The 22,008-nt window shown below is 34.2% G+C and overlaps 1 protein-coding gene across 17 annotated transcripts; it reads left to right on the top strand.

Moving 5' to 3' along the window:
- The first annotated feature begins 365 nt into the window (after positions 1-365).
- Positions 366-21,702, top strand: LOC117908886 (putative disease resistance protein RGA4). Of its 17 annotated transcripts, XM_034822693.1 has the most exons (23): positions 366-3,977; positions 4,428-4,552; positions 5,175-5,260; positions 5,420-5,517; positions 5,757-5,852; positions 5,980-6,218; positions 6,850-7,244; positions 9,233-9,330; positions 10,900-11,014; positions 11,202-11,909; positions 12,048-12,120; positions 12,365-12,470; positions 12,761-12,889; positions 13,310-13,421; positions 13,581-13,640; positions 18,253-18,354; positions 18,872-18,910; positions 19,045-19,159; positions 19,248-19,392; positions 20,306-20,364; positions 20,453-20,489; positions 20,704-20,821; positions 21,335-21,702. In XM_034822693.1, the coding sequence occupies exon 1, from the start codon at positions 600-602 to the stop codon at positions 3,693-3,695; it is 3,096 nt and encodes a 1,031-aa protein (XP_034678584.1). In that variant the 5' UTR covers positions 366-599; the 3' UTR covers positions 3,696-3,977; positions 4,428-4,552; positions 5,175-5,260; positions 5,420-5,517; positions 5,757-5,852; positions 5,980-6,218; positions 6,850-7,244; positions 9,233-9,330; positions 10,900-11,014; positions 11,202-11,909; positions 12,048-12,120; positions 12,365-12,470; positions 12,761-12,889; positions 13,310-13,421; positions 13,581-13,640; positions 18,253-18,354; positions 18,872-18,910; positions 19,045-19,159; positions 19,248-19,392; positions 20,306-20,364; positions 20,453-20,489; positions 20,704-20,821; positions 21,335-21,702. The 17 variants fall into 17 exon arrangements, with proteins under 17 accessions (XP_034678584.1, XP_034678586.1, XP_034678578.1 ...); XM_034822695.1 differs by lacking the exon at positions 12,048-12,120 and having other exon boundaries at positions 11,202-11,351; XM_034822687.1 differs by having other exon boundaries at positions 11,202-11,351; positions 11,619-12,470.
- Positions 21,703-22,008: the final 306 nt, after the last annotated feature.

Raw genomic sequence — 22,008 nt, 5'->3', positions numbered from 1 at the left:
TTGCTTTAAAATGCCTAAGTTATAAAATCATCAATTTATTTGAGCTTTAACAATTGACTAATTATATATATATATATATATATATATATATATATCTTGTTTTCGGACGATGAATAAATAGTTGTGAGTTTCAAATTTTATCTCCATGAATTGTTTCCCTCCTCAATTGTTTACATATATATGTGTGATAAAATGTCCAATTTTGTTAAAAATAGTTCCTTCCCCCTTGTTCATTTTGCTTGTTTGTTTCAAAGTTGTTTCCCAAACATGGATGCACAAAAAACACAAAAGAATTTGAGAGTAAAGATTTTTTTAGCTTAGTTTCCGTCAAGACTACATTTCATCATTTCTGACACTTCCAAAGTATTATTTCGGTGTTTATGGATCAAATTGATGAGGGTGATGAAATTCACTAACCAGTAACCAAATTTTGATTACATCGTCCTACTTCAATATCGGACCCACAACATCTGACTTCTATTATCCTTTAACTAGCCATACATCACTACTCGTCTAGCATTCTCTCTTACAATCCTCTCCACTTCTCATTTTCTAAACCATTACTTTCTTGGTCTTCTGCAGTTTCAGCTCTTCAAATAATGGCTGCACAAATCCCATTCAGTATTATAGATGGCATTTTAACCAAGTTAGCCTCCTTGACCAGAGAAGAAAGATCCATTTATGATGTTCCAGAGGAGCTTAGTGACAGACTGACAATCGTAAAAAATGTACTTCTTGATGCCGACAAGAAGCAGGTGTGTGACGTTGTAGTAAAAGCTTGGGTGAGGAGGCTCAAAGATGTCGTGTATGATGCTGATGACTTGTTGGATGACTTTGCAACCCATCAGCCGCAGCGTGGAGGAGTAGCAAGCCAGGTCTGTGACTTCTTCTCATCTTCAAATCAACTTGTATTTCGTTTTAAGATGAGTAATAGACTCAGGAATATCAAAGAAGAGGTTGATAAAATTGAAAACCTAATCAATCCGCTAGCACTTGTTCAAGGGAACACAGTTCACAGCATTGGTAATAGGGCGCCGCCGTCAACTAATCTGGTTGATGACCCTCCTGTGGTGGTGGGAAGAGATGAAGACAAAGAGGAGATAATAAAATTGTTGGTGTCATCAGGGAATGAAAAAAATCTTTCGGTTGTTGCCATTGTAGGCATTGGGGGGTTGGGTAAGACCACCCTTGCACGATTGGTATACGATGATGAAAAAGTGGTACGTCATTTTGAGTTTAGGCTATGGGTTCATGTTCCTGTAGGTTTTGATGTAAGGTCGTTGGTTAAAAAAATCTTACATGAAGTGAGTAGTGAACATGTGGAAGGTTTGGACTTGTTCGATTTGAAAGATAAGTTGCATGAAGAACTGAATCGAAGGAGGTACTTATTAGTACTGGATGACGTTTGGGAGGTACCTATTGATCGGTGGGAAGAGTTGAGAAGTTTGTTGATAGTTGGTAATGAAGGGAGTAAAATTTTAGTCACAACTCGAAACAGGCAAGTTGCAGAACATATGGGAGATCATTCTCCATTTGATTTGAAACGTATCAAAGAAGATGAGTCTTTGAATTTATTTTTGAAAATGGCATTTGAGGAAGGAGAAGAGAAAAAGTATCCAAATCTTATAAATATTGGAAAAGAAATTGTAGAGTGGTGTGCTGGAGTTCCTCTCATCATTAAGAGCCTAGGAGTAATGTTGTATTCTAGGATTCAAGAAAGTGAATGGCTGTCATTTCTAGAAAATGATATTTTCCCAATTTTTAAACCTGGAATTTTACCAGCACTCTTATTAAGCTACATCCATCTTCCAACTTGTTTGAAAGAATGTTTTACATATTGTGCATTATTTCCAGAAGATTATGAAATTGAGAAAAAATCATTGATCCAATTATGGATGGCCCAAGGTTATATTCAATCTTTAAATGATAATAATGAGCAATTAGAAGATATTGGAGGAGAATATTTTGATGTATTAGTTTCAAGGTCATTTTTTATGGTTGAGAGACATGCATATAATAATAAAGAATATTATAAAATGCATAAACTAATACATGAACTTGCACAAACAATTATAGCGTCTGATGTGCCCACGCCAACACATGATAGGTTTGAAATTCAAAAACCACTTGTAAATCCTTTGATAAATGCTTCACAGAAAATTTCCTTGAGGACTTTTTTCATGGTTAATGAGGATGGTTTTGAAGATGATTCAAAAGTAAACTCAATCATAAACACAGTTAATTCGAGCTCTAAGTGTTTACGTGTGTTGAGTCTAAATAAGTTTAATATAAAGAGGGTGCCAAAGTTTGTAGGCAAATTCAGTCATTTAAGATATCTTGATCTTTCCAACAATGATTTTAAGGTACTTCCAAGTTCTATTGCAAGGTTAAAGCATTTGCAAACCCTGAAAGTCATTGATTGCGTGAATCTAAAAGAACTTCCAAAAGATACAAGAGAGTTGGTTCATCTCAGACACTTGGAGAATGATGGGTGTGCAAATTTGACTCATATGCCATGTGGAATAGGAGAGCTGGCTTCACTTCAAAGCCTACCAATATTTGTCGTTGGGAATAGGAGAGGGTACTCAAGGGATCGTAAAATCGGCGGGTTGAATGAACTGGAAAAGCTTGACTACCTCAGAGGAGAGCTACGAATTAAAAACCTTGAAAATGTGTGGAATGCTAAGGAATCCACGGACGCAAATTTGGCGGCAAAGAAATACATTAGTTCCTTGAGATTAGAATGGAGGGACCCTGAAGCTAACAATGAGAGGTGTGAGGCTGCTGAATCGGTAATGGAAAAGCTCCGGCCACACGATCATCTAGAGAAGCTTTGGATAGATGGCTATAAAGGTGAGAAGTTTCCCAATTGGATGGATGGCTATAACGATGGGTTGTTTTCAAAGCTCGTTCACATTGTTTTATTTAGTTGTGAACGATGCCAAATTCTGCCACCCTTTGCTCAACTCCCTGTTCTCAAGTTTATGTGGCTTAGTGGTCTAGAAGAGGTGGAATACGTGACAGACTGTTCATCGGCAACACCCCCATTCTTCCCGTCTCTTCAAATGCTCAAACTCGATAATTTGCCTAAATTGAAGGGGTTGCGGAAGAAAGGCTCATCATCAGAGGAAGATCCTTCATTTCCTTTTCTTTCAAAGCTAGATGTTGGTTTTTGCCATAAATTGACATCATTGACACTGCATTCATCTCCTTCCCTTTCAGAGGCATCATTGACACTGCATCATTGTCTTAATCTGAAATCATTGACACTGCCTTCATCCCCTTGCCTTTTGGAATTATCTATCACTTGCTGCAAGTTGGAATCATTGGAACTACCTTCATCGGGTCTTTCTAAATTATATATCACTGAATGTAATGATTTGAAATCCTTGAATCTGCATTCATCTCCTGATCTTTCTCAATTAACCATACGGGACTGCCATAACTTGACATCCTTGGCACAACCTCCATCTTCTTGTCTTTCTCAATTAGAGATCAGAGATTGCGCTAATTTGACATCCTTTGAACTGCGGCATTCAGCTCCTGAGCTTTCTAGTTTAGAGATCAGAGATTGCCCTAAGCTGACTTCCTTGAAAGTGCCTTTATTACCTCGTCTTGAGAAACTGCACTTGAATACACTCAACAAGGAGGTATTACAGCAGTTTCCGTTTGTCTCTGCTTCTCGACATACATGATATGATTTCCCCGGAGGAGCTGCTTCAACATGTTGCCATCCTCCAAACTCTCATAATTTGCTACTCTTCGAGTTTGGCAACTTCCTCACAATTACAGACCTTGAAATTGTTGACTGCCCTGAACTGAAATCATTGCCAGAAGACATGGGTTGCCTCAAAAACCTGCGGATATTCCTAATCTTCTATTGTCCCTGGGAGGAAATACGTGAAGACTGGCAAGATTGCTCATGTCCCGGAAATTCATATTCGGTGAAGTTTTGATCCATGCAGAAAGCCATTCAGGTCTGAAATCCAGCCTTCTCATTTTTTATGCTCCATTTTATTCAACATCCTATGTTTGTATGAATTCTATTTAGGTAATTTTTGTATATATTAGCAGATAAAGCAAAAAAAAAAACAAAAAAACAAAAAAACAAAAAACAAAAAAAACAAAAAACAAAAAACAAAAATGATTTTGTTATTGTATTTACACCAAATCTATTTGATGAAATGCTTAAATGAGTAACTTTGAAGATTTGCTCTTCAAATCATTTGCTAATGCCATGTACAGTTAAACATATAGTTATATTAATTGGTAATTGGAGACCAAACTAATCATATTACTTATAGGAGCATGAAAAATGCCGGGATTTATTTAATTACTATTTTGTTACATATTCACCTTGCTTAAGAATTTTGTGATTATTCCCTGACCCAACTTAAAATCACTGCTTGCATTCTTCCATTTTCCAGCTTAAAATCACTGCAAAAGGGATGCCATAATATTGAATCGGCCTAAAGATTTCACATGGCCCAGAGATTCATATCTACTAGATGGCTAGTGCAGAAAGACTTCTGCTGTCTGACATATATTTCAGGTTACTCTCCTCCCACTATTGATGGAAGCATCTTTTATTCTTCTATCCATAGGTTAAAGGTGTTGTAGTTATTTGTAATTCTGTTTGTTAATTCTCATATGTACTGAAACAATAACTGAAATTTCTACAACACTACTATTGTCTTTACTCTTTGTGTGTGCATTAACATAGAAAAAACAGAAGTTCGTAGCTGTGTTTTTTATTGTTTATTAAAATATCTCTCTTACCAAAATACAACATAGACTAAACACTTCCTTGTTGTTTCTGTCCTACAAGTAAAGTATTTTCTTTTCTTGTTATTGTTTGTTACCCTTTTCCTTTTTTTTTTTTTCTTGGCTGTTACGTACTATAATTTAGCTGGATTTTTTTTGGTTAGAAATGATGATTGTTACTATGTGAACTGGTAAGTGTTGGACAAAGAACTTAATAATTTCAATCTTCACTCATTTTATATATAAACTAGTAAAGTTTGAAATTTGTATCTTCTAAGATATAAATTGCTAATGCAATGCACTTTGATGGTTATAATAATTTTTTATAATGGTTTGCAAAAATGATGGTCACTTTGTGTTTTGAATTCTTCATGTTTGGAAAATTTATTAGGTCAACTATTTTATTGCAGATGTAATCGTTGTCAAATCAAGGCAAAAAGGGTTTCTGGTAGACTAGTGTCTCTGTATCAGTGGCTGCCACTTGGAAAATTTAGAGGTATGACTGATTAATCTCTACATCAATGGATTGAACATTTCATCACCTTTAAGAGCTTCATTTGTTAGATAATGAAGCTTGAGTTGCTGCATCTACCATTGGAGTTTCAACATGTTACTGTTCTGGAAATTCTAAAAAACATTTACTGTTTTGATTTAGGAACTTCAAATTGCTGTCTGCCTTGAATTGAGATCGCCACCCTGAATTCATGAAGGACTCATGGGCTCTTTAATTATGCCATCTACAATACATTTCAGGTTCATGATCAAACCTTCCTCCTATTTCCAATGGCTTCATTTTTTTTTCTTTATTACTTTGTAGTCAATGTTCTAAGAGTTATATTCTATTTACAATTTTGTTTACCTGAATCTCATGGTGGTGCTTTTTGTTGAAATGTTCAGAATATAACTTGTGCTGTACATATAAGTAATATAACACTTCCACACTTTGAGTTTGGGAAAATTGTGGGGTTGATTTAATTATTATTTTGTTGCAGATTTCACCTTTCTTAAGAAGCTTGCGATTATTCATATCTACTAGATGACTAAGGCATCTAGTGGTGTTTAGAATTTCTGCTCTGCTTTAAATTCAGGTGTGCTGTTTACAACATATTTGAGGCCTGCAATTCCAACCCTCGTCTTGCTTTTTTGGAGATTTCATTACTTTTGTTAATTCTCATGTATTAACACAGTGACCACATTGGGTGTTGTCTCTCTTAGTGGCTGTCACACCTCACTTCTCTCAAGTTATTGAAAATTCAAAGGCTTGGTAGCCTGATGTCTTTGTTACAACTGATTCAACATATCATCAACCTTGAAGTCTTAGAAGCTGTCTCTACAGTTGGGGCTTCAGATTGCTGACTGCCTTGAATTGAAATCACTGCCAGAAGGGATGCACTCTACAGAAACTCATAATCTACAACTGTTGAGACATATTGCAAACATGCCAAAAGGAAAAGGTGAATACTAACTTCAGATTTCTAAAGTTCCTGCAATTGATATTGACAGGAAAGATGGTTGATTCATTAATTACACCTCTCTTTAATTCAAGCATTTAATCTACGATATGTTACAAGTTTGCTATCCAACTTTCTTTGTTTTAGACGGCTTCATTTTTTTTTTATCATTTTACTATCAATCTTCCACAAGTGATATACTTTGTTTACAAATTCTGTTTTCCTGATTCGCATATTCATTTGCACCTAAAAAGAAAAAATAAAATTATTTCTACATCCTTGCTTTCCATCCAATATGTACATATATGTGCATGTTAAAAACTGTTGATCTGTAATTTGTTAAAAACCGTTAAACTATGTCTGGAGTTCTGATTTGTTTTTTTTTTTTTTAATTTTTTATTTTATTTTTATACGTAGTAGAACACTACCAATTTGAATGAGGAGCATGTCTTACTAAATCATATGATAATATAATCACCTCCCTTCTCTCTAGTATCTTGAGCTTTAGAATTGAAATACTTTTGAAGTGCACAAACAACAACGGTTATGAGTCAGTAAGCAGTTAATGTTTGTTTCTTCTTCATTGAACGTCCCAAACATGATCTGATATCTCTCTGTTTCGCAACATTACCAGATTCGACGGACAACCTCACCAGCTTACAAAACTTCAAATCCATTCTTTCCCTTAATTGACATTGCCACTGGAACAGATGTATTCCCTCAACAAATTCATTCTTTTGCTGAACTGACATCACAACCGGATGAGATGCATTCCCTCAGCATCCTCCAAATACTTGAACTCTACAGTTGTCTACACCTATTGGAAGATGCCAAAAGGAAAAAAGGTGAACGGACATCACTGCCAGATAAGATGCATTCCCTCAGCATCCTCCAAAAACTTGAAATCTACAATTGTCTACACCTTTGGAAGATTTCAAAAGGAAACTGGTGAAGATCGACCCAAGATTGCTCATGTCCTGGAAATTCATATTCGGCGAAGATCCAAATAATATAGAAAGCCATTTTCAGGTCTGATATCCAGACCTTTTCTTTGTATTTATTAGTTTACGATCAGTGTGCTCTGCTAACATAATTCTAGTATGCGTTAGCATATAAAGAAAAAAGTAACTTTCTTATTTATATTTAGACCTATTATGTTAGACAAAATGCTTAGATTAACAAGTTAGAAAATTTTGCATCCTCTAACCAATTTCTAATGTTGTGTACCCAAACTGATCATGTCGCTTTAACTTTTGCTTTCCAAGTGGTTGAAAGATGCTAGCTTGTTTATATATTTTATTGCACTACTGATAAAGCATAATGGTGGAAACATCTATGGAAAATCTTTTTTTTTTTTTCATTTTTGCCACAAAAATAGGTTTTGAAGATCTTGATAAATACGTGAAAAAAATCAACCATACATGAAAATTTTAGATGAAAATAGTAATAAAAGTATTAATGTCATCTAAGTTGGAGAGGGAATATTTGAAAAAAATAGATGGAAAACAAGTTTGCCACAAAAATAGGTTTTGAAGATCTTGATAAAAATCGTGAAAAAAATCAACCATACATGAAAGTTTTAGATGAAAATAATAATAGAAGTATTAATGTCGTCTAAGTTGGAGAGGGAATATTTGAAAAAAATAGATGGAAAACAAGTTTGCCACAAAATTAGGTTTTGAAGATCTTGATAAAAATCGGGAAAAAAATCAACCATACATGAAAGTTTTAGATGAAAATAATAATAGAAGTATTAATGTCGTCTAAGTTGGAGAGGGAATATTTGAAAAAAATAGATGGAAAACAAGTTTGCCACAAAATTAGGTTTTGAAGATCTTGATAAAAATCGTGAAAAAAAATCAACCATGCATGAAAATTTTAGATGAAAATAGTAATAGAAGTATTAATGTTGTCTAAGTTGGAGAGGGAATATTTGAAAAAAATAGATGAAAAACAAGTTTATAATTTATAGAGTGGAACATGTGTACTTTGCTACTCCTAACATAAAACTTGTGAAACTATTATAATATTATATAATTTAAACTTTTGATGTAAATACCATAGAAATTTTGTGACTTGGTACACCAAAGAATTTGTACTAGTTTGATAATGTGGTTCTTATCAACCTGATGGATATCATAATATATATAATGGACATAGCAGCAGGGATTTAGCAGTTATGTATGATTCACGCATGCGGAAAGTGTTAGCCAAATTAATTATTAATTGGTCAATTTCATGGGAAATTAATCAATTTTGAAAATCTATATCTTTAAAGAAATCAATTGCTGCTGCTGTACAAGATCATATTTATAATCAATAATTGATAATTGTATGTCAAATTAATCTTGTCATTTTAGATATAATTTTTCCTCGACTTTAAAGCACTTAGCTTATTAAAGATCTTATTGCAGCTTTAATAAATATTGGGTCAATGCTAAAGGGATAGAGGTGAAGATCAACCAAAATTTGCATAATGTTCCAGATATTTATGTTGAAAAGCTATGGATGTCTGTTGCATGTGGAAAAGGATAACTCACTTCCATCATACTCCTTGAGCTAGGCTCTCTTCATTTCGTGTCCCATCCATAATATTTCTTTAGGTTTATGAGTCTAACCCTTCTCTTTTTTTTCTTTTGATCTCTTGGGCATTTATCATTTTGTAATCAATTTGTTAAAATCTATTGGCCTATATTTTTGGTTCTGATGTATTGACTTTCATATGTAGCAGTCCAACAATAGTGTCAAGCACAAATGAGTCACAATAGCAGTTTGGTTACCTCACTTCTCTTTACATTCTAGAGCTTTGGAATCTGAATGTGTTGGAGTACTTGGACTCCCATATTATGCATGTTGTATTGAGTTAACATTCATGTGACTGCATTTGTATATTGATATCATCTCACTTCTCCCATTCTTCTTTGTCAAAGTTTGTGCATATTGAAAGCATCTTCCTTCTCTCAATTTTATGTAAATTTTGTGTATAATAGGTTATTTTTGAAAATCTGGATATCCAGATTGTATTTAATTACAGATATCATAGTGTGCCTGGGAAAAGCTAGACATCCAGTAGATGGCTAATGCATGATGGAATTCAGCTTTCTTCTCAATTCAGGTCCTCAATACCAATTCTCTTCCCACTTTGATGGCTGTGACATTTTTCATTTTACTACAGATATATTAAAAATGTTATATTCAGTCTGTAACTTTGTTTTTAATTCTCATATGTATTAACACAAAAACAAGGTTGTGCAATTCAATAACAAGTAAAGCAAAAAAATTTCTACACTCTTGCCTTACCTGTGCTCAGCATGTATTAACAGAACATACAATTAGGAGTTAAAATAATTTGCTGTTCTTTCAATGTAACTGAAACACTACATAGACACAGCACTTCCTTACTATGCCATTCCTCTCCACTGCTATGATTATATTAACTAATAGCTGTTGGACAAAGTAACTTTGTCGCTTTTGTTGGCTTTTCACCTGTTTATAAAATGTTTAAATTAGTGAAGTCTGAAGTTCATATCTTCAAAAATATCAATTGCTATTGTTGTGTACTTTCTTTGTTATGCTTAGTGATTGTTAATTATTTTCCAAGGTGACATTGTCTTTGTGTTTGCATTCTTCATGTTAGGAAAATTTCTTAGATTTTAATTATTTTATTGCCAATATAATTGCTCTAGTTTGATGCAAAAAAGGATGATAAATCTGAGGGTGCAATACCTCACTTCTCTCAGGCAACTAAGAATTGATGATTGTCATAGACTAATATCTCCATCTTAAGGATTCAACATCTGACAGCTCTTAAGGCCCTAGAATATATGGTTTAGTGGTCACTCACATTCACTTAACAAGCTTCAGCTTACTGATTGCCTTGAAATGAAATCATTGCCAGAAGGGATTCCCCCCTCAGCACTCCACAGAAACTTGTCATGTACATTTATTCACAAAGGATGTCAAAAGGAAAAGGTGAAGATAGGCGTAAGATTTCTTATGTTTCTAAAATTAAATTGGATAGCAATGGATGGTTGATTCATAAAGGACTTTATGCTCTTAATTCAAGCTTGCCACCCATAATATATTTCAAGAGTGCAATCCCTCTCTTTTTCTTCTTTTTGATGGATTCAATTTTTTTAAAAAAAAATTTACAGTCAGTCTTCTAAGTGTTATACTATGTTTAGAGTTCTGTATTCCTGATGCAAACTTAGTTTATTTTACATATAAGTGCCATAAAAATGCTTCCATATTATGTAATTCTTCTTATGATTTAATTTAACGTTTTTGGATAAATATGCATATAATTATGTCAATGGAATGCTTTCGAAAAATTAATGATATTTATGTTCCGACTGTACATGTTCGTTTAAATGATTAGGTTATTAATTCATTTAATGCTTGTTATCATTAGCAGTACTTAATTGGATGCGCAATAGATCCTACATTACTTCATGTTTGCTTCCCAAAATTTGGATAATATGGATAATTTAATTAGTATTGTTCAATATTCCAGAGGTAAATGTGGATTAGTTCTTGACTTTCCAAACCTCTGCTCTCTTTCATTTTTTGCATGCTTTATATAATCTCTTCATTATACAGGTCTAAAATTCTTGGTTGTTACTTTATTACTTCCCGGTTATATCTTTTTGACATGATGATGTTTGTTTTTTGTTTTCATATACAGTAGAATACCGAAAGTTTAAGTGAGGAGCATAGATTATTGAATCGTGTGACCGGGAATCTCTCTCATGTTTCTTGAGCTTGGGAATCTAATTGCTGTCAAATACACAGACAGAATGGTAATGAGTCTTCTTCTTCATCTTCTATTTCGTTGAAAGGAATTTTGAGCATCATTCTTCTCATTCCTGAGAATACTTGAGAGTTGCATAGTCTCCAAACTTAACATGTTTGCCAAAGTGATAATCTGACTTCATGTTTGCACTCTATCTGTTAAGAGAATTACTTAGGTTAAGTATTTTATTGCAGATGTGATAACTTTTGAGCCAATGCTAAAAGGGATAATATTGAGGATTGGGTGAATATTGTCCAAGCCTTGGAAATATATGTTAACAAGCTATTGATAGTTGGTGCATGGAGAAAGACAGCTGACTTGCCTATTATGTATTTGTTATTCAGGTTTATGATTCCAACCTCTTCCTACTTTTGGTCTCTTTTTGCGATTTGTCGCTTTGCGAGCAATTTTTAAAAAGCTGTTACACTTTGTTTGCTATTCAGCTTTTGGTTCTTATGGGTAGTAGAACAATCAAACATTAAGGGCATGACACAAATTTTCAAATCAATGCGTATGAGTGGGTTTATCTTCAAGTGCCTTGTCCTTGAGGCTTTTTGTGTTATTATATCAAGACATAAATATTTTGTTCTTTATTCTTGTTTCTCTTCTAGAGGATTGATGTGGGCAAACACACTCAAAACACATACGTAGATCTGTTTTATATATACAAATTGATTGAGAGAATGTGGAGCCCATGAAGAGCAACTGCTGCAGAGTATACACTTTTATTCTAAATATCAAATTTTTAGAATTCAAAAAGATAAACATTTTCTACTTATTGATGAGAATTCCTATATAGGTTCATGGGCTACTAACAGCTGTTGGTCTATGGTATCATGAGTCGCCAATTGCAATAGAGACATCTCTCCAAAGGAATTTCAACTCAGATTTAGATAAATGGAGTATGTTTATAGGTTTCAATTCTTGAGAAGTACTGTTGGGCAGAATTGTTCATTTTGACATGGTCACATCCTTGCTACTATCTTTTAAGATTAGTTATCAATAATTTCCCAAATTTGTTATTTTTGTTTGCCCTCAAGCTCTCATGCCCTCTTTAAATTGGTAAGTAATGGGTGGTTGATTCATGAAGGACTTAGGCTCTCTTTAATTAAGGTATGGTTTCAACAAAATATTTCAGTTTTGCATTTCCAATTACCTTTGTTTCTGTTTTTGTTGGTTTCATGCCTTATTGTTTTATAGTCAACTTGTTAAGTGTGTTATCCTGCTACTTCTGGTAATACTCGTTATGCCTTGTAGGCGAGACATGCATTCATGAACAGATACACTTAAGAGTGAGGATAGTCTGTTTTTGTTAAACTACTTGGCTTAGCAAAGAGTGTTGTTCAATATTCCACAGGTAAATGTTGACAGTTCATGGACGGTTGATGAATATGGAAAGGGTTAGCTCATTTCATCACTGACTTGTGCTCTCCTTACAATCCACTACAACATTCCTTGTTCAGGTTTATGATTCTCAATTTTTTTTTCCTTCTGATTTTATTCTCTTTATTATTTATTACTGCTCAATCAATTTGTTAAAAAAAATGTTATATTCTATTTGCAATATTGATTTGTTGATTATTATGTGCAGTAGAACAATAAGTTGAGTGACTAACATGTACTATTGAATCAGTTTAACAGTTTAGTCAATTCACTTCGCTCAAGCTTCTCAAGCATGGGAATCTAAATGGTCTAAGAGTGCACAAACAATCTTAATAATGAGACTTCGTTTTCTTCTTTATTTTTATTGAAGGTAATCAGCAGCATGGTTTGTCATGATTCGCCCCATTCCCGAAGGTACTCAGTAGTTTGACAAATTCTAAGATATGTTGGAGGGAAGCACCACTGTCAAGGCTTGTGACAACAACAATACTTGTTACTGGTATCATTTTCTCGAGATGACATCCATTGCATCTGCATCTAAATGATCTATACTTCAAGATTATCTTCTTCATTTCCACTCTTCTCCCTTCTTTTGACATTCATTTCAATGCAAACTGAAAGCAGCATCAAGGATCCAATATATATGCTAGCAAAGGAGCATGACATGGTCTATTGCAAGCATAATTGCTTAGAGGGTTAAGGCCTCTTTAGGGTCTAAAAGTTTGGAACTATGCTCCATTTTGCAGCTCAACCACAAAGTTATTATGTTATTTTTATCAAATTTCCCTTTTTATCTTAAAAGAAAAAAGCAATTACCATGTGTAGAACCGTGCTTATATTCATTAATAGATACTTATATACAAAATTTATACAATTACTTTGGGAAACAGATTAAGATTAATTAAATATATCTTTGCAGATGTAATCACTATCTAGCCAATTGGAAAAGCTGTTATAGTGAGGATTGACTAAGGGTCACTATGTCTTAGAGACCCATATTAAGAAGCTGTAGATGGTGGATACCTAGGAGGGTAAGAGTAAGCTTCAGTGTGTCATACTCCCCATCTTTTGAAATCTTTATGTTTTGTGCATTGTCCATAATATGTATTTGCTATCATATGTTACTTTGCAACCAATTAGAAACTTCTACAATGTGCTAATAGTTTTAATACATCGGTTTTTATTTGCAGTTGAATATAAACAAGTTGCATGAGTAACAGATATTACCTAATTGGAGTTTCATGGATAAGGTATTTTAGGATTTCTTGTACCTAAGCTTTTTAATGATGCTAATCTAGACTTCCCCCTTAGATTGATTTGGAAATTTTGGCGCAAATATTGGTATTGGAGTTCAATGGATTTAGCTAAACATTCATAGGTATATTTATCCTTTTTTTCTGCATTATTACAAAAAATTAAATTAAAGATGTCTTGGCACTTGTAGAAAGCATAATTGTTTATTCCTAAAAATGGTTATTGGGGTTTTTCATGTCCTTGGTGTTTTAGAGGGAGAGGCAATGAATTTTTTAAAAATAATGGAGCTTTTAAAGCCTTGTAGGAGCATAACCTTGGCACTCTTTTAAAGCACCGTCGCTTAACCTTGGCACTCTTTAAAAGCACCATCTTCTGTTTACTGTGTAAATACCCCTTATTTCTCAATTTAAAAAAAGACAGCCCCACATTCAGACCACAGAGTTCCCACACTCAGAAGCACCTGATACCCACACTAACTCCCATCAGCAAGTCCTTGGATGACTCAACTGGCAAGCTACCATGGATCTTCCACTGGTGCAACTATCAAACTCCACTTAGGGCTTCAACTGTCGATCTTCCCATTGCATAATCTCCACCCTTGGATTTGCTTCCATAAAGATCCCAAATATCAAAATGTTTATAAGACTGCAGCCACACTGGCTGTGCCACCAGATTTCAGATTCCTCTGTAATTTCACCAATCTTTTCACTCTCCGCCAAAAAGTTTTGGTTTTTCCAATATAACCTTGTTTTGATTTTTTAAACACTTTGTTGCTTTTTTTATTATGGTGAAAAGTTTTGGGTTTTTCAGTAATATAAAAGCACAGTATCATTGTTGGATTCAACAGAGTCTCAGGTAATCCCCAACTGTTTGGCCTGAAAGTCTCCATTTTTATTTTATTTATTTATTTTTTTGGTGCTGTTTTTTCAAAAATAGTATGTATATATATATATATATATATATATATATATATATTCTCCTGATTTCAGATTCAGAGGACTCAGCAAAGATTTGCCATTTTGATATTTGGACTATTGATATAATGGATTTTGCGTTAACGAGTTCCTTTGATTATTTATCTGTGTTCATGATGAATCATTTGAGTGCTTGATTCTCATTTGGTTGAGTTGTTTGAGTTCGCTGAAGTCACTTTTACTTTTTGAAATAGGTAATTTTATTTGGACTATGTAATTTTTGGATTTGGATTAACTGCAATTTTGGTTTCTTTTTCTGCAAGTTGGATGTTCCGAGACATGCTGATGCAGCACACAATCATAATTAGTTTCTATTTTTAGTTTCCTACATCATTAGTTTCTATTTTAGGTTCATTATTAATTTCCTATTTTAAGTTTCTTATTTCAGTTATTTATTTTATTTTTGCATTACAAACATTATTTAAAGGCTTATTGTAATTGTTAGAATGAGTTCAATATAATTTTTTAGAATTATTCCATAATTTTCAGATCCTATTGTGATCTTTGTGTTTGTTCTTAAGTGTTTTTTTTGTTTCGTTTCGAAACAAACCTTCTGCTACACCAAAATTGGTATCAGAGCAAGGATTTTTACCTCGATTTGATGGCTGATGATGGTTCTAGTGGAAAAAAACCATCGACGATGAACAACGGTTTGAAAAATTTGAGCAACGACTCGACGGGATTGACGAGACTCTACGTAACCTCATGTAGATGGTGGTTGAGTTGATTGTTGAAGGGAAACGTGAACCTATGGAGCGACGACCAAACCAACATGGTGACTGGAAGAAGAACGGCTACGATGACCAACGCTGACCCCTGATCTAGTCGGAAATCAATGGCAGAAACAGGATTCGCATGGGTCCAACCATAAATCGTGATTTTTGTTGGCCCCTTCCATTATGAGTGTATGAGCATCATAATCGAGGAGCTCCTAGGCGTCGTGACAACAACAACCTCCAACGAGGGGTTTTTGATGAACAAGATGAGTTTTGTCCACCATTTCAAGATGGTGATGATTTTCGACTTCCACAATTAAGGAATATTCAACAAAGGCAGCGACAGAGGTTGGATTATTTGTTAAAAGAAGTAGATGATTTCTGTTTCAATTATTAGGCTAACAATCAGGGTCAAAATAACTAAGAATTTAAGATGAAGATGGATTTACCAAGTTTAGACGGTCAACTACACATCGCAGATTTTCTTGATTGGGTCCATACTGTCGAAAACTTTTTCAACTATTTTAATATTTCAAAAGAAAATTAAATAAAGCTCGTGGCATATAAGTTGAAAGGGTGGAGCTTTTGCATGGTGGGAACAACTTCAATATATAATCGTCAACGGCAGGGAAAACAACGTGTTCGTACTTGGCCCAAAATGAAATGGTTATTGTAAGGGCTATTTCTCTCTCTAGATAATGAACAATTTTTATACCAAAAATATCAAATTGTCGGCAAGCCAACCAGACTATGAACGAATACACAGAGGAATTTTATCGATTAAATGCCCGAGTTAATTTGTCTGAGATGGAGGATGAATTAATTACTTGTTATATTAGAGGCCTAAAGTTGGTTATTTAAGATCAACTAGCTCTTCAAGGGGTTTGAACCATGACAAATGCATTTAATTTGGCGATGAAAATGGAAAATCATATCAATAGGTCCACGGTGGGCACTCGAGGTAACTTTCGCTGACCAACCCTAAGAAGCTTCGTTTGCTCCAAAGGGGTTAACAACTTCAGGCAGCAATAAAAATGCCAATAAAAATGCCCCTTCAACTCAAAATTCAATGCAAAATCGAAGTGGAACTTCAGCCCCTATTCGATTTAATACTCAATGCCGAAACCAGCAGCAACAACGAATCAATAATGACCCTTATGCATGTCCAGATCTAGGGAAATGTTTCCAGTGCAACCTATCATGCCATCTTTCAAATAATTGCCCGAATAGGCAATCTGTTAACTTTGTAGAAGAAGATGGCAGTGAAGAGAAACAGGTTCTTGAAAAAGATATCTATGTGGGTGCTGAGTTCGCAGAAGGTGATGTGGGAGAAGAAGTGGCGTGCATTGTCCAATGACTTTTGCTTACCCCAAAGAAGCTAGACGACTCTCAACAACATAAAATATTCTAGACTCGATGCACCATTCATAATAAAGTGTGCAATGTGATCGTTGATAGTGGTAGTGAGAATGTTGTTTCCAAGGCTTTGGTGAAAGCACTAAATTTGAAGACTAAGAAACACCTCAATACAAAGATTATATGGATTAAGAAAGGCCCAAAAGTTCAAGTGCTAGAAGTTTGCAAAGTTTCTTTGTCAATCGGGAAGCATTACAAAGATGAGATTGTATGTGACATGGTAGATATGGACTCTTGTCATATTTTGAGGAGGCCATGACACTATGATGTTGATGCCACTTATAAGGGTCAAGATAATACTTTTGTTTTTTGGTGGTTTGATAAGAATATTGTTTTGATGTCATAATCTCAATCGTCAGAAAACAATTTGATTACTAAGAAAGATAAGCAGCTATTCACCAACATACCAGACCTAGATTTCTTTAAGCAAGTCAAGGAATCACACACACGTCCTCCGAATGAGTTTTCTTTGCAGCCACTAAACTCGAGGATGAGTTTTCTTCAAGTGGAGGGGATTTATGCAACACATAATCATCACTAGTTTCTATTTTTAGTTTCCTATTTCAGTTATTTCCTTTATTTTTGCATTGCAAACATTATTTAAAGGCTTATTGTAATTGTTAGAATGAGTTCAATATAATTTTTTAGAATTATTCCCTAAATTTCAGATCCTATTGTGATATTTGTGTTTGTTCTTTAGTGATTTTTTGTTTCGTTTCGAAACAAACCTTCCACTGCACCACATGTTTGAGAAGAATGGTCATTATGCAAAAGGCCAAAAGAAAGCTATGCAAGGGATTCTTCAAATATTGTTTATAGTTATTTGGTGATGATTTAGATTTTCTAAGCTTTTGCTTTTGCAACTTATAATTGATATTAATGGTTTGTTGGATTGAAATTATATCTTCCTTACTTGACCTAAATACGATTTAATGACTTGATTGTTTCCTCATATAGTGGTCATTGCAACAAGCAAATCCCACTTGCAACTTCATCTCCTTTTCAACTTCCAATTCCTCTTGCTCCAGAAAGTTTGTGGTTCTTTCTCATTTTCCTGCAAGCTTTACAACTTTTGCTTTCCATCCATTCTGTGTCTGAAAAACTAGCATCTCTCTTCCTCATATCTCTTGGTGGTTGTGGGGTGGAAAAGATGAAGGGCCTGTCTCTAATGGGTCTTCACTAAACCCAGCTTCTGATTGTCATTCACTAAACCCAAATTTTTATAAAAAATATAATATTTATCAAATTTTTATAAAAAATTAGCATTACTTACTGATTTTATCATTTTTGTTTTAGTTTTTTTAAGCATTCTTGTGAATTTTGATAATTTTTGCTTCATCGATATTTTTGTCAAAATATCCACCGATATTTCTCCGATATTTATGATATATCCGTAAAATTCAAGTACCGATATATCTGTATTTACCAATATTTTAATTATTGGTTAGAACTGCATGCCTCTGATTTCCAAAGTGATTATGAGACTGATGGAAGTTTTACAGTGCTGGTTCCTAGCTATAGACATGGTTGCAAGGAGCTGGTGGAGGATCTGAATGACTATCTTTTGACTGCTGTCAAGAATCTCCCAAATGAGTACTCTACTGGTAAGAGTTATTGTATCTGCAAATTTTGTTTGTGTTTTTTACACTGCATTACTTTTTGCCTCTTTTTTTTTGGCTTGTAGATATTGTTTTCATTTTTTTTTTTATCTATAGCTTGATTGCCGTTGAGCTTTTGTGATCACCATCTAACTTTTGGAACTCACCGTCTCACTTCTGTATGCTCCTCAAGCTGCAGCTGGAGATTTTGCATGATCAGACTCCTAGATATTTGCTTGCTGTTAGTGTTATCAATGACCTTCTTGTAATGAGCATAAGAAGGAATTGGTTTGAGTATAGCAGACATAATTTTGTTTTTGCTTTTGTATTTTGGGTTTTTTTTTGGGAAAATGCCTCCCTTTGCCTTTCTTTTGGTTGTTTTATGATCAAAATTGGTACTATTCTACTTTCAACTGGTCTCCATGACAAACATATCAAGGTTTTGAATATCTGTTTCAATATCAATCTTGGTCTGGCTGCTAATGGAAGGAATCACTAATACTTTGATTCTTTGAATGATCAGGAAATTTTCTCCAGGTGAATGGTTCATACTCTGGAAGAGGTTTGACATTGAAACAAAAAACTTTGAGAATTTTATTTAAGACCTTGGTCATTAGGCTTCATTACTTTCTACTGATGTGGTATGCTTTTCTTGAATGTAAATTAATCAATTTTGTATTTGTCTTACATTTCTAGAGCTGTACTTGAAATGGTGAAACTTGCTACGAGTCAGGTGCAGAAGTTGAATAGACTGAGTGTGCAACTTTTAGTCGGTTTACCACTTCCAAAGGCCACTTAGATCCATTTGATGGTGTGCTTGTTTCTCTTTCCTTTTGTTTCTAATTTTCAATTCAAGTAATAAAGTTTCTTTGAAATAAGATTCTCTGGGTGAAGTACAGGCCTCCATGTTGGTACATTTGGCCCTTATGGAACTGAGGTGGTACAACTGAGGCTTAAATTTGGCCACTGGAATGAGGAGATGAGTTCTTTGAATATGTTGAGGTAGTGAAGCTAACAGGAGATCTTAATGTCGCCATTGTGCAGGTTGATATCTTTTTAATTTATTTTTTCAGTTCCACTGTTTTGTTTATTATTTGCAATTATATTTATTTCATGGGCATATAAATGGTGTCTTTCAATTAATTCAGCTTTTCTCTTTAGGAAAAAACATGCACCTTCTAATTAATGTATATTCTGGTTCCTTTGGTGAACCAGATACATCTATGAGTGTGTGAGTGTGTTGCATGCTCTCATGTGTATGCATCTCTCTCTCTCTCTCTCTCACACACACACACACTAAGTACAAGAGGCACTTGCACCTCTAATTCAAAGCTATGAGTAATCAACCAATATCAGCTTTGCTAAAACTTTAATCTTGAACAGAACTTAGGTTGTTTGTTTGGTGATGTTTGCCATAGCTTCCCACAATTTTTCTCAAAATATAACAAATAGAATTGAGGATCCTTGGAAATGTTTCTAGAAGAAATGCTTCTCATCCAATACTAAATTTATGCTTAGCTTGGAATGGGTTTTAGACTTGTACAAAATGAAGGAAAATATTAACTTTATTTGTGGGAAGTCATTTTTAGGGTACTGTATAGGCATGCCTCATTTATATTATTTTATGCATTCAGCAATATTAATAGAATTCTAGTATTTGCCATCATGAGCTTATACAAACTTCCATAGGACATACTACTTTTGCGTTTTTTAACCAGTGTACCTCATTTGCACGTTGAACATTGATAACTTTTTGCATGGATTCATCTTGTTTTATGTATTCACCTTGCTCTATTCCCTTGTTCATGGGCCAGCATGAATTTGTATACTCAGAATGAAATGATTGGAGTCACAATAGTGTCGAACTCTGGATTAGCAAGACACTCAGAACAACTTTATGGTTGGCTTTCCCAGTAGGAAGAAAGTTGGTCATTGAATCCTCTGATACTTGTTTCAGGGAATGCTCAATGAATACTACACATTATTTTCTGAGAAGCATTTTCAATATTTCTCCAGGTATGCTACTCTGTTTTCATAGATTTTCCTACCCTCTTGAATATCTTCAATAGGTAAAGTTTCTTGTTTATTTTATAATGAAATGCAGGTGAGAGGTCTGATGCATCAAGAGGTTGCAAACTGCTGTCAGTAATCATCCACAACTTAATCATTCTGCACCTTTTTGTTTCTCCTGTTTCTGTGATCTTAATGGATGCAATTTCAAGACTATGCTTCTTTTGCTTTAATATTTTGTCTAAACAAATAGGCATTGCTGCTGTGATATCCTGGTCAAAAAGTCTTTTGATTAATTTCATTGATTGGAGTGCTAATTATGGTTTCCCTTTCTCAAAATTTCAGGTACCTTGCCATGGTTCTGTATCACGCAGGAGACATTGCTAGAGCCATAATGCAACAACACAAGGAACTGATTATAAATGACATGGCCTGGTTTGGACCACCCTGATACTGCTTACAGGTACCATTTTCTTGCCCTCTTTATCCTTAATATTTTTTTTCCTAACTTATTGTGGAAGTGTTTGGATAATGAGTCTAAGAATGAACCTTTTTGTATTTTCATACTGCCTGAAGGAACAGGTAAATTTATAGGTCTTACAAAGTAGGAAAATAAGAAAAACAAAAATAGTCATTACATAAAAGCGAACTGCTAAATTCCAAAAAAGGGAAATAGTTGATGCGTGTTCATGATTTTCACATGCTTGGAAATAAAAAGGATTGGCTGCTAGGGGATTGGATTTGGATGTGAATCATGTTATCATGTTTGATTTTCCCTTGAACTTTGTAATTGTAAGATCTTTTGCTTCTTCCGTTAATTTTCCCGATATTTTGAAGCTAAAGCTCTATTTTTCTTCGACATTTTAGATTGACTGCGCGGAAGTTTTCTTAATAATATGAGATGAACTTGCATGCTGGCCATGGAAAAAATCCCAGTGGTTCAATTATTTAATCAGTCGCACCCTTTTCTTGACAGGATTACCATGTGGAGGCACCTGAAGCGCTTCTTAAGAAGACCAAGTTGCCCTTTGCTCATGTCGCTATTAACTGGGGATGCTGAACTCTATGCTAAAGTTTATGTGGATATTGGTTGAGTATCAATAGTAGGAGCTCTTGCTCTATCGTATACAAAAATTTACCTATTATTTGCTGAATTCCTCAGCGAGACCTAATTAATATGGAAAGAGAGTTCTTGTTCGTGTAGAATTCACGGATTTTGCAGTACTATCCCCCATTTAATTTTATAAGTTACTTATTGTACAGAAGATGTAATTAACTTATGAGATAAGTTAATTTGTAATATTATACAAAGATATTTTTTTTGAAGTAATTGAATTATGAACATGAACCATTTTTGCTAATTTATGCTTTCAAAAAACAGCACAGTAACCGATATTCTCGAGCAATGTGTCCATAGATATTTAAATAAAATAAAAAAAAATTGTCTATATTAATGCTTTATTAATGTCAACAATAAAATTTGTAAATCCCATTTTTCAAGGCAACCTTTCTACTTTAAACATGCCAATAAATGCTGAAAACAAAAATGAATTTGTTAAATAATTTGTTTTCATTGAATTAGAGGGATCACAAGGCAATGTATACACAAGTTGTACAGAAAATGAAATAGGAAATTAAATTAGGTGTGGT

This window comes from Vitis riparia, chromosome 19 (genome assembly GCF_004353265.1).
Source record: "Vitis riparia cultivar Riparia Gloire de Montpellier isolate 1030 chromosome 19, EGFV_Vit.rip_1.0, whole genome shotgun sequence".
NCBI lineage: Eukaryota > Viridiplantae > Streptophyta > Magnoliopsida > Vitales > Vitaceae > Vitis > Vitis riparia.
This window is presented reverse-complemented; position numbering and strand designations above follow the sequence as displayed.

Excerpts from the sequence above, each read along its gene's own strand:
- LOC117908886 (XM_034822689.1), top strand. The coding sequence starts at position 600 with ATGGCTGCACAAATCCCATTCAGTATTATAGATGGCATTTTAACCAAG.